The following is a 13433-nucleotide window of genomic DNA, read 5'->3' on the forward strand; positions in this document are numbered from 1 at the left end:
AAGAGGTGATAGTGTCTCAGGGGTTCCCAAACTTTCTCATGCCAAGGAAGTTGGAACAACCCCTAAATAGCCATAGCATCTGGCTGCATCCCCCCTATTGCGAAATGGCTAAGAAAAGAAAATAGCAAAAATAGGAGATCTACAAGCTCACATGTCACAGTGTTGTGAGCTTGTAGATCTGCTATTTTCTGATTTTCTGTCCTCCATTTTTCCTCTCCTTTCTGATTGGACTGCCTGGCGCCAATCACATTGAAAACCTGTGATGTAGGACATTCATTTGCAGACTACAGAAGTGTTTTGAAGATTTATCTCTGTTCAAAAACATATTTAGTATTTTCTGTTTTTCAGTTGACTAGTTATGTTTTTTTTTTAAATTATTTCCAAGAAGGATTCAACACAAAGACAAGTTAAGACAACAGAAGATTAAGATTAATCAAAACATAAATCCAGACTATAATGGACAACCTGACGGTTTCGGGGATGATGATGATGGTGATGATGATGACTCATTTCTTCTCCATCAGGACCCTCCTATGGCAGTAACGCTTGGTCTACGGATGGAGGAGATGATCTTCAACTTGGCTGACACACACTTATTCTTCAATGATTTGGAGGTTAGTGAGATAAAAACAGACGGACACTAAAGTTTCCTTTGTGCACGTTTCAAAGTTTTCACCTTGCTTGTTATAGTGCAGCCTAATGCACACAGCTAGACTACAAATTAGTGGGTTATAAATTAATGAGAGATACTACCCCCTAGTGGCATAAAATCATATAACAGAATCAGAATCAGATTTCACAGGTTTACAGGTGTAAATCAATGCATGAAATTCATTTTTGTGCACGAGATTTCACAAGATTTCACTGGGGATAATGGCTTAATTGGGCAGTCTTCTCTTAAAGGCAACGGCATGTGCGACAGGTGAATGGTTTTATTAATGTAACGCCCAAACCATAATCTAACGTAGATGTTTTAGGGCTAAGGCTGGTGTCCGAAGATTGCAGCTTTTGCAGGGGAACACCCCTTGCGCCATGCTAAATTCTCAAATAGTGGGTTTAGCCACTTCGGTCCAAGATAGAGCCCTAAGTGGTTTATACACATGATTGCACTGTTATTGAATTCTAATTGTGTGTGTGTGTGTGTGTGTGTGTGTGTGTGTGTGTGTGTGTGTGTGTGTGTGTGTGTGTGTGTGTGTGTGTGTGTGTGTGTGTGTGTGTGTGTGTGTGTGTGTGTGTGTGTGTGTGTGTGTGTGTGGTGTGTGTGTGTGTGTGTGTGTGTGTGTGTGTGTAGGAGTGTGATCAGGTACACATTGATGACGTTTCATCAGATGACAATGGCCAGGACTTAAGGTGAGATTTCAAGACATTTCCACTCAGTTATAATCTGTATAATCTCAATATTGTGGGTAAATGTATTAATGTATTAAATCCCAACACATTTATAAACAATCATGTACTTGATTATTGATTACAATTATTGCTTGTTTGATTGGTTTTGATTGGCCTTTTAAGGATAAAGATAACATTTATTGTAATGAATATATGCAAGAAAGAAAACAAATACATCATTAGATTTGTATTAATAAATATCAGAGCCGTTCTTACAACAACAGCAACAAAAAACACAGTCCTGAATAATGAATAAATTAATCTTTTTGTTTCCCCAAGAGCAGAGTTTTGTAATAAAACATAATCATTATTGTTATCGACAGTACTTACAGTTTTGCAACTGATGGCTTCCATGCAGCTGCAACCAGCGCCAACCTGTGCCTGGCCACGGGGGTCCGCGGTGGGGTCGACTGGATGAGGAAGCTGGCCTTCCGCTACCGACGAGTCAAAGAGATGTACACCACATACAAAAACAATGTGGGGGGTAAGCCATCCAGTCAGGTGTTAAATATTTATAAAAAACACAGACAAACTTGAACACTTTCAACCTGGCGTCCCTATTTTGGGCATGTCATTATGCTCACAACTATGAAATATGGAAATGCAAGGTTTCTGCCCCGACAACGACGGGGCAGAAACCTTTAGACACTCTTGTCCAGAGTGATTTACAAAGTGCAAGATGGGAGTAAATTATCCTCTAGTTATCAAACAAGGCACAGAGTGCTACAAAGTAACTGAGATAAGTGACAAATGAAAACAGGCAGGCCAACCTCGTGGTGAGGGAAGTGGAATGATGGGAGGTTTTAGAGCAGTGATTTTCATTTCAAGGACCCCTAGTTTACTTTGCATTAGGCCACGGACTCCCATAGCGTTGAGAGTGTACACATGTTTGAAAACCACTGCTTTAAGTTAGATTCTAAACCTCTAGTAGCAGTGCTGATATGGTTACATTCTAAAGCAGTCGTTCTCATAGTGGGGTCCAGCGACCCCCAAGGGTCCTTGAGGGAGTTCCAGGGGGTCTCCAGCTAAATGATAGATAGTTAGGAACCAAATGGACCCTTATTGGTCTGTAACTCAGAGAGTGTACAAATGGAACCAAATGCACCCTTACGGGTCCAGTTGGTTCCATTAGTACACTCGCTCAGAGTTACCAATCATTTAGCTGGGTACCCCCCCCCCCCCGCTACGCTCCGTCACTCACGTTGATTTGCGCACCTCTCGCTCCGCACTCCGCTCAGACCAGCAAGAAAAAAGAAAAAAAAGTCGAAATTTGAATGAAATCTTGATCAAGGACGTGCGCTGTGGACTTCTGGATGTCTGTGTGTCTGAGTCCGTGCGACCGGGCATGCTCAAACATGCGGTGGGCAGCCCCCGCCGGTGCGGCTTGGAGCAGCAGGCGGTCCTTGCTCCGAGTAGCGCTCCAACCTTTTTATAAACTCGCTCCCCGATATGCTAAAAATCGCCTCGCTCCGCTCCGCTCACATGCTCTGCACCGGACCCCACTTTTTGAGAACCACTGTTTTAGAGTCACTTGAAGCTCCCTCTGGTATGATTTAGTTTTGGAGTTAGTCCAGATTTCTGTCATTTCACATTCTGCCCAAAAGGCTCTTAAGCACTTTAACCCTGGCATCCCTATTTTGGGCAGATTTTCAAACGTTTTCAATTCTTATTGTAGGTCTACTGGGCCCTGCTAAGAGGGACGCCTGGCTCCAGCTAAGAGCAGAGGTGGAGGCTCTGACAGACTCCTGGCTCACCAACGCACTCAAGTCACTGTCCATTATCAGCTCTAGGTGCCTCCTCCACATTCATCCAAATACCATCCATCTAAACTTCCATTCATCATCCAATCATGTATCCATCGTCCATCCATCCATCCATCCAGCAAACATTCCACCCATCCATATATCATCCATACATATAACCAAACGTCCATACATCCTACTATAATTCTAGTAACCTCTGTAGTGGTAGGTGAAGCTACCCGGTTCTCCTCAGTGGCTGGACCAATTGCTCTGATTTTGCACACAGCCATTGACCATTACCATCTCAACTTAACTGTGAAGCCCGTTTTTCAATTTCATCAAATCTCAGCTTCTTATTAGCGTTTATGTGTCAAACAATGTCGCCTCCCGGGTTGCCAGATCATGTGCGCATATCCCCCCACGGATGCGTCGACCGGGTATGGTCTAGTCCTTTCTAATTTCTATACGTTGGTAAATGACGTGATGCTGCATACTTTAGGATCTAGTCTAAAATGTTAATTATCAATATGGGCATGATCTTACATTAGGCTGTAACTATTTAATAGTCGTTGAAAGTAATGGATCACCAAAGCTCTGAACATAATAATTTATTTGGGGTATAAAGCAACTAACTGAATTGTCAAGGTGGTGTAATAACCACCATTCAAGGAGCCATGGGCCCCGTCTCAAAGTGCATACCAACATACTATTTACAGTAGTATGCCAGATTACTATTTATTTTGTATGTCCGAAAGCTTAGTAGCTACTACATTACTACAGTACGTGAGATGCATACTAAATGTATGCAATTTTGTAGTATTCAACAGTGGGCAGGGTGTGGTCTAAATTATATTAGGCTAAGTAAATCATTGTCACATTTAATGTTCAATTAAAATTATAAAGCTTTTAGATCACCCATAACTTACATGTGTCTGTGGTGCAGGGGAAATGCCAGTGCTTTGTAAACAGAATGTTTGTGGTTTGAAACCACCAGTGGTAACATTTTCTGCATCTAAATCCCACCAGGTAAAGTTTTGACTTCACTGATACTTTCCATACCTCTGTAGCACATGGGATGTGTTAAGAGTTTTGTAAACACAAAGTTTGTGGTTCTAGACCACTGTTGGGAACATTTACACTATCTAAATTCTAGGTTAATACCTGAGTTTACCATGTTAGTGTGGCTCGAGGTATTATTCAGGGTTTTATAAATAAAAGGTTCAGGGATCAAACCTCATGAAGAACGTTATCATCGCTCTATGTAAATTCTAAAAGGTGGGTTAAATATTACATTCTCGGTTGCATCTTCAATGCCAGTGTGGCTCAAACGTTAAATCAGTGGTTTATAAACAGAAAATTTAAGGGTCAAAACTCCAGAAGAAAAAAAATCACTCTCCGTCTAAATTCTCAAAGGTGGGTGAAGTACATTCTCTATTGCATCTTCCATGCCAGCTAAATCAGTGATTTATAAACCGTTAGTTAAAGGTTTCATGACGTTCAGTTTTACCACACATTAAAAGTCTTTGTCATGGTCCTTCAAATGTGTAGTTTTAACAAAAACATCCACTCCATTGATCCATGGCAGGTGTTTTTATCTCACATTTCTAAAGGCTTTTCAACTGCAATGAAAAAATAAATCTTTGCCTGCGGGTGTCGCTGGTGAGGGATTTTGCCTGTCAATCATCACCTCTGCTCCGCCCCCCCAAAGGAAAGGATATGGGAGGGGAGGGGCGAGGAGGAGAGTGGGCGAGATTAATCGACAGTGTAATTGAGGTCATAAAACCCCCAAAAAAACATAAAAAATAAAAAAAGTGAAAATGAATGTCATAGAACCTTTAAGGGTTCAAAACTCCTGAAGAACTTTTTCACTCTCCATCTAAACTCAAAAAGGTGGGTTAAGTATCACATTCTTAGTTAATTATTACATTCTCAATTCCATCTTCCATGCTAGCATGGCATGTGAGTCAGGAGTACAAACAAACCATGGCTCAAATGAGGAATCAAGGGTTTATAAACAGAAAGTTTAAGGACCAAAACTCCAGAAGGAAAAAAATCACTCTCCGTCTAAATTCTCAAAGGTGGGTGAAGTATTACATTCTCAGTTAATCATTACATTCTCAAATGCATGTTAGATGCTAGCATGGCACATGAGTCAGGAGTACAAACCATGGCTCAAATGATAAATCAGGGGTTAATCTGAATATTCTGGGTTCAAAACTCTCAAAGAACATTTTTCACTTTCCATCTAAATTGTGAAAGGTGAGTTAAGTATTACATTCCCAATTGCTTCTTCCATGCTAGCATGGCTCAAATGAGAACTCAGGGGTTTCAAATCCGAGGGTCCTGGGTTCAAAGCTCCCAAAGACCATTTTTCACTTTCCATCTAAATTGTGAAAGGTGAGTTAAGTATTACATTCCCAATTGCTTCTTCCATGCTAGCATGGCTCAAATGATAACTCAGGGGTTTCAAAGTTCTGGGTTCAAAGCTCCCAAAGAGCATTTTTCACTTTCCATCTAAATTGTGAAAGGTGAGTTAACTATTACATTCCCAATTGCTTCTTCCATGCTAGCATGGCTCAAATGATAACTCAGGGGTTTCAAATCCGAGGGTTCAGCGTTCAAAGCTCCCAAATAGCATTTTTCACTTTCCATCTAAATTGTGAAAGGTGAGTTAACTATTACATTCCCGATTGCTTCTTCCATGCTAGCATGGCTTAAATGATAACTCAGGGGTTTCAAATCCGAGGGTTCTGGGTTCAAAGCTCCCAAAGAGCAATTTTCACTTTCCATCTAAATTGTGAAAGGTGAGTTAACTATTACATTCCCGATTGCTTCTTCCATGCTAGCATGGCTCAAATGAGAACTCAGGGGTTTCAAATCCGAGGGTTCTGGGTTCAAAGCTCCCAAAGAGCATTTTTCACTTTCCATCTAAATTGTGAAAGGTGAGTTAACTATTACATTCCCGATTGCTTCTTCCATGCTAGCATGGCTCAAATGATAACTCAGGGGTTTCAAATCCAAGGGTTCTGGATTCAAAGCTCCCAAAGAGCATTTTTCACTTTCCATCTAAATTGTGAAAGGTGAGTTAACTATTACATTCCCGATTGCTTCTTCCATGCTAGCATGGCTCAAATGATAACTCAGGGGTTTCAAATCCAAGGGTTCTGGATTCAAAGCTCCCAAAGAGCATTTTTCACTTTCCATCTAAATTGTGAAAGGTGAGTTAAGTATTACATTCCCAATTGCATCTTCTATGCCAGCGTGGCTCAATAGATCAATCAGCGGTTTATAAACCAAAGGTTCAGGGTTCAAAGCTCACCTAATACAAAAGACCACTGAAACAACTAATCCAAAATATCTCAAACAACCAAAACAACAATCAATACAAAACTTCAAAGTGCCTCAATTAAAAAAATATAAAACAATGGTCAAAAAAATAACAAATAAGTCAGCTATAATACTAATAATGTCAATGCCATACAACACAAATTGCTTTGCTTATTATGCAAATGTATTAAGCTCCTCCCACTGGAGGTGGGCTTTACCCATGCTCCTCCCCTCCTACCGGAGCTAAAAGAGGGCGTGAGGAGGGAGGCGGGCTGATTCCACGCTCCTCGCCTTAAAAAGAGCAAAGATAGAGATTTACCAGGACCAAGATTCAAACCCCCAACCTTCCACCTGCGAGGCCTCTCCTTTTCTCTTGCGCCACCAGGCTTTTCACACTAATTAGAAACTCAAGGTAATATTTGAAGTTTAAGGGAGAGGTGGCAGGTGAAAAGTTGAAAGTCTACAGCAAACACCTCTCCCCCTGACAGAATGACTGAATCTACTAGATTCACTGATGATCAGGGTTCATTATGACACAACCTTTTTGAGTTTTAGTTTATTGTTAAATAACAGAATTCTAAAAGGTGGGTTAAGTATCACATTCTTAGTTAATTATTACATTCTCAGTTGCATGTTGCATGCTAGCATGGCACATGAGTCAGGAGTACAAACCATGGCTCAAATGATAAATCAGGGGTTCATAATCTGAATATTCTGGGTTCAAAACTCCAGAAGAAAATGTTTCACTTTCCATCTAATTTGCGAAAAGTGAGTTAAGTATTACATTCCCGTTCGCATCTCCTATGTTAGTGTGGCTCAAGTGATAACTCAGGGGTTTAAAATCTGAGGGTTCTGGGTTGAAAGCTCCCAAAGAGCATTTTTCACTTTCCGTCTAAATTGTGAAAGGTGAGTTAACTATTACATTCCCGATTGCTTCTTCCATGCTACTACTTTGTAGTGACATTTTTTTTTTTCACCATTGTGTCACTACCGAAACGAAAGTTGGTCACTACCGAAACAAAAGTTAAATCCGAAAAAATCACCAAGTGTGGAGGCCAAAATCGTCCCCCCAAAAACCTGTTAGGAGTACGTTTCAGGCAATTTAGAGTTGATTGGTAGTACTTTGTAGTGACATTTTTTTTTCACCATTTTGTCACTACCGAAACGAAAGTTGGTCACTACCAAAACGAAAGTTAAATCCGAAAAAATCACTAAGTGTGGAGGCCAAAATCGTCCCCCCAAAAACCTGTTAGGAGTACGTTTCAGGCAATTTAGAGTTGATTGATAATTTTCGTTTCGGTAAAATGCTAGCATGGCTCAAATGATAACTCAGGGGTTTCAAATCCGAGAGTTCTGGGTTCAAAGCTCCCAAAGACCATTTTTCACTTTCCATCTAAATTGTGAAAGGTGAGTTAACTATTACATTCCCGATTGCTTCTTCCATGCTAGCATGGCTCAAATGAGAACTCAGGGGTTTCAAATCCGAGGGTACTGGGTTCAAAGCTCCCAAAGAGCATTTTTCACTTTCCATCTAAATTGTGAAAGGTGAGTTAAGTATTACATTCCCAATTGCTTCTTCCATGCTAGCATGGCTCAAATGATAACTCAGGGGTTTCAAATCCGAGGGTTCTGGGTTCAAAGCTCCCAAAGAGCATTTTTCACTTTCCATCTAAATTGTGAAAGGTGAGTTAAGTATTACATTCCCAATTGCATCTTCTATGCCAGCGTGGCTTAAATGATAACTCAGGGGTTTCAAATCCGAGGGTTCTGGGTTCAAAGCTCCCAAAGAGCATTTTTCACTTTCCATCTAAATTGTGAAAGGTGAGTTAAGTATTACATTCCCAATTGCATCTTCTATGCCAGCGTGGCTCAATAGATGAATCAGCGGTTTATAAACCAAAGGTTCAGGGTTCAAAGCTCACCTAATACAAAAGACCACTCAAACAACTAATACAAAATATCTCAAACAACCAAAACAACGATCAATACAAAACTTCAAAGTGCCTCAATAAAAAAAACATAAAACAGTGGTCAAAAAACAACAACAAATAAGTCAGCTATAATACTAATAATGTCAATGACATGCAACACAAATTGCTTTGCTTATTATGTAAATGTATTAAGCTCCTCCCACTGGAGGTGGGCTTTACCCATGCTCCTCCCCCTCCTACCGGAGCTAAAAGAGGGCGTGAGGAGGGAGGCGGGCTGATTCCACGCTCCTCGCCTTAAAAAGAGCAAAGATAGAGATTTACCAGGACCAAGATTCAAACCCCCAACCTTCCACATGCGAGGCGTCTCCTTTTCTCTTGCGCCACCAGGCTTTTCACACTAATTAGAAACTCGAGGTAATATTTGAAGTTTAAGGGAGAGGTGGCAGGTGAAAAGTTGAAAGTCTACAGCAAACACCTCTCCCCCTGACAGAATGACTGAATCTACTAGATTCACTGATGATCAGGGTTCATTATGACACAACCTTTTTGAGTTTAAGTTTATTGTTAAAAACCATCTGTTGAAAAAAAACATGCAACGGATGGTTGGAGAGCAAACAGAGGGATGTTTAATGTTATCAAAACACATATTCGTTATTGTCATATCTTAAAGTCATTTATCAATTTCAGAAGACCAAAACTAGCAGTTTTAATGTGTGAACCTTGCTCAGAGTTCAAACAAAATAAGAGCAATACACTTAAACACAGAATTGATTATGAATATAAAGACAAAGGCTAATTAACTAATTGTTTATGAGTGAGTTAGTCTGCAGAATCTGTAGTGGATGTGTGTAAAGCAGTGGTTTTCAAAGTGGGGTCCAGGGGACCCTCATGGTTTCTTGAGGGGGTTCTGAATGTCCCCTTACATTTCTGCAACTCCCGAGTGTACAAAATGCAGTTTTAATGTGTGAACCTGGCTCAGAGTTCAAACAAAATAAGAGCAACACACTTAAACACAGAATTGATTATGAATATAAAGACAAAGGCTAATTAACTAATTGTTTATGAGTGAGTTAGTCTGCAGAATCTGTAGTGGATGTGTGTAAAGCAGTGTTTTTCAAAGTGGGGTCCAGGGGACCCTCATGGTTTCTTGAGGGGGTTCTGAATGTCCCCTTACATTTCTGCAACTCCCAAAATGGAACCAAATGGACCCCTAATGGTCCATTTGTACACTCAGAGATATGGGGGTCATTTTAATTAAAATGTCTTAGAAGTAAGGAGTTAGATGATGGATGCAAACCAAAAGACAAACAAGCCAAAATGTGAGAGGGGAGAATGAGAGACTCCAAAAGTAATGAAGACTGCTGTCACTATGCGAGTCAGGAGGGAGTGCAGGACAGAAAGACCAAGGCAGACTAGTTCAGACACAAGGATTTTTCTTGTTTTTATTATGACAAAAAACAGGGAACACAAGGAGCACAAGAAGGACTAGGAGGGCACTTGCAAGTTTCACTTGTAAAAGCACAAGAAGAAAGCCTACATACACCGAATCAAGGAGACTAGATTAAACACTAAGATACTCACAGGCAACTACATACAACAAACAGACTGGCAGTGAAGGGCAAACAGAAACACATCGGAGACACAGGTGCTTATCTATGGACAATCAACACACGATTGGCTAGGGCTAAACAAGACACAGGTGAACAACATTTGCAAATGACATGGTGAGACAAGACAGGTAGCAGCAAACAGGAAACACTCAGACATCACTACAAAACAAAAGGTACACAAGTGTAAATTAAAACTAGAACTAAGAAGATATATTTCTAAAATATGTAAAGAAACACAACTGTATTGTAAAACACCAAGTATAACTAAGAAACAAGGAACACAACAAGAAAACACAACAGTTATTGTTAAAAAACATCTGTTGGAACATTTTTCTCTGCACCCAGATTTACTCTTTCATTGAGAGCAAACAGAGGGATGTTTAATGTCATCAAAATACAAATCCGTTATTGTCATATCTTATAGTCATTAAATAGAGTTGCATCTTCCATATCAGTGTGGCTCAGGAGATATACCAGGGATTCATAAGCTGAAGGTTTAGGCTTTGAAACACCTTAATATGATTTTTCACTCTCAATCTAAAATCGAAGAGGTTGGTTAAGTATTGCATATGCATACTCACTCTCAGCTTTTATGCCAACATGGCTCAAGCGATAAGTCACAGGTTTACAAATAAAAGGTTCTAGGTTCTAAGCTCAAAGTTCAAAACTAAAATGTCCATCAAATCAAACTAAAAACTAAATGATGATTAAAAAATGACATAAATGCCTAATACAAAGCCAAAATAACAGCCAAACCAATGTAGGGAATACATTTCTTTTAAACTTAGAAATCAAATACCCCAAATGAACTGATTTTCAAAAAAAAAGTCAAATGAATCTTATGATGTGAAGCATTAAATAAAAACGACTTTGTGGAAAATGCAAATGTCTTAAGCTCCTCCTCTGGAAGTGTGTAATATGCAAATGTCATAAACTGCTCCCTCTGAAGGTGGGCTCTGTCCATGTATGTCCTCTCCTAGCAGAGAGGTGGGCATGACTACAAAAAGTACATTTTAACCAACCTGTTACAGAGGTGTCCTCTATACCGGCACCTCCTAGGCATCCATACTTGGGTGATAAACGAAACGGCTATGCTCTAGGGTCGTCCTTATATGGCGAACGTGTAGGATGACATCATGACACATGATACCTGCCAACCATATAGGGTTGAGTTGAGGCAGGGAAGATCAGATCAGTAATATTCCAGTTCAGTAACTACTAAGTATAAACTAACTAAGAAAGAGTGAAGGCCTTACGAACCATTTGCTCTCCTACCTGATTTCATCTAACCAGCCCCAATCACTCGGGCTCCCGAGAGGTACCGTTCTGATCGACTGCGCTCTGGGCAACCTGCTACCAGCAATCTCACTACAAGAACTATCCCTTTATTTAGTTCCCCCCAACACAACCTGATACATAATATTATCTTGCCAACCCCATTTTGTCACTGCCCTACATCCATCCATCAACTTTCATACATCCACCCATATCCATTAATCTAATGTCTCTCTGTCTGTCTATCTCTGTGTGTGTGTGTGTGTGTGTGTCTCTCTCTCTCTCCCACAGGAGTAATTGTGTAAATGTGTTGGTGACCACGACACAGCTCATACCAGCGCTGGCTAAAGTTCTCTTGTATAGTCTTGGATCTGCTTTCCCAATAGAGAACATTTACAGTGCAACCAAAATTGGTAAGAGACACTACTATCCCTTCAACCGCCATTTTGTAATGAACCTCAATTCAGCAGATTAACTTGCAGACAGCCAACCTAACAGCTACAAACTAAAACTAGGGAGTGGGACATAGATAATCTGGTAAGACACTAATAATTAAACACTAAAGAATGAACTGAAATCACTCCATGCAATTTTTTTGTTGTTGAATTCATTTGACTTTCAGTTAGCTTGATATTTCTCATCCTCTTATGTTATCGATTCACTGCTCCGCAGTTTTAACATTACACATAACGGCCTATAGTTTGAGGGTGGTAAACATTCAGTCAGCAGCGCAATTGATATGTTTTTAAGTTTGACACACTGCAGCAGAATTGATACAGGTGGTGCCAAAGGACTACAAAGGGGGGATTAATGAAAATTGACAACCCATCACAAGACAACTTTAACCACTTGAACCCTATATACTTGACCAAATCTCTTCGCCAAAAATAGTTGTCTACAACTCGTGTGAGCTATTTTCAGTGAACCTTAGTTCCTTATTATGACATGCCAGAATAGGGATGCTAGGGTTCACGTAGCAACATCTTATCATCTTATCTCTATTTTTTTATATTTTAGTTTGATACCCTATACAGTCGTACATATTCTATGCTGTACATATACAGTTGTTCTCCAAATAATGGGAAAGAGGGACATAATAATTGTCTGCTGACAAGATATGGTTGTCATAATCAAACGTGCACATTCTCAGTTGAATTTTGCTGCCACGCCTACATCAGAAACGCCACAACCCACGGACCACGGTGAAGGTTTCCTCTTACGATACTTGGGAATCTTAGTGCTGACAGATTCCATTAGTGCCTGCAGTGGAACTCAGAGAAAACATTGCAATACTGGATAATTCTAGGCAGTGTGCTCTAGTTTGCCACTCTGAAACTGGATCTGAATTGGGCTAAACTGAGTATGTGAAAGTGTGACCTACACACAATCCGGCATAAAAAGAAAACACACATACACGCACACTCTCGATCTGTCTTTGTCGTGTGACGGTTCAGTGCACCTAAAAGTATAAATTAGGCATTAGTGTTATCTAGTTATACTTCCACAAAATGGCATTTACTGCACTTTATGAGTATTCATGCATGTTCTGTGTTAAGCACCCACCCTCCTTTTAAATTGTGTAGCACATTACTGTACAGTACATACAACATTGCATTTGCATGACCCACAAGCATAATTAGATTGAATCTTCTTCATTTAGTCCTCAATATCCATCTCCAGTGAATGTCAACCTAAACCAGGGGTTCCCAAGATTGTCCATGTGAAGAACCCCCAAATAGACATAGCTTCTGGTAGCAGCTTCCTATTCTGAAATGCATTTCTAAATGAAAATGAAGTGGACAATTTGGACAATAATGACAAGCCCAACATAGAGATGCCAAGTTCAAAGTGGTTAAACTGGCACAATAATCTTATGAATTGAAATGTCATATAAATTATAATCATTTTTCATCATATATATTTATTTATTTTATTCAATTTTTTACATTTTCCTTTCTAATTGGCCCCTTAGTGCCCCCTGGTGGCCCCCCTGGAGCCTGCAGTCCCCACTTTGAAATCCACTGTCCTCCTAAACATCCACACATTACTGTAGTCCTCACCTCACCTGCTCCCCATCTGGCCTTGTAGCCTACCCTCTGACACAGACGCCCTCTGACACTCTGGACAGACGCCCGCTTTCCAGCTGGACTCTGCCTGAA

The 13433-nt window shown here is 40.2% G+C and overlaps 2 protein-coding genes across 5 annotated transcripts in view; one reads left to right on the forward strand and one right to left on the reverse strand.

The window, feature by feature from the left end:
* eya4 (EYA transcriptional coactivator and phosphatase 4) overlaps positions 1 to 13433 on the forward strand; it is an 81755-nt gene that overhangs the window by 64250 nt on the left and 4072 nt on the right. For all 4 annotated transcript variants that reach the window (XM_084082372.1, XM_084082371.1, XM_084082373.1 and 1 more), the window contains 5 exons: positions 525 to 614; positions 1292 to 1350; positions 1713 to 1873; positions 3065 to 3179; positions 11566 to 11687. In XM_084082372.1, coding sequence (XP_083938498.1) covers positions 525 to 614; positions 1292 to 1350; positions 1713 to 1873; positions 3065 to 3179; positions 11566 to 11687 — 547 coding nt within the window. The remainder of the gene's footprint in view (positions 1 to 524; positions 615 to 1291; positions 1351 to 1712; positions 1874 to 3064; positions 3180 to 11565; positions 11688 to 13433) is intronic.
* Positions 1937 to 13433, reverse strand: part of sh3bgrl2 (SH3 domain binding glutamate-rich protein like 2) — a 68640-nt gene continuing 57143 nt past the window's right edge. The window contains exon 5 of the transcript XR_014602548.1: positions 1937 to 1946. The gene's annotated coding sequence lies outside the window, so the exon portion shown is untranslated. The remainder of the gene's footprint in view (positions 1947 to 13433) is intronic.

This window comes from Gymnoscopelus microlampas (genome assembly GCF_963454915.1).
Source record: "Gymnoscopelus microlampas genome assembly, chromosome: 16".
NCBI lineage: Eukaryota > Metazoa > Chordata > Actinopteri > Myctophiformes > Myctophidae > Gymnoscopelus > Gymnoscopelus microlampas.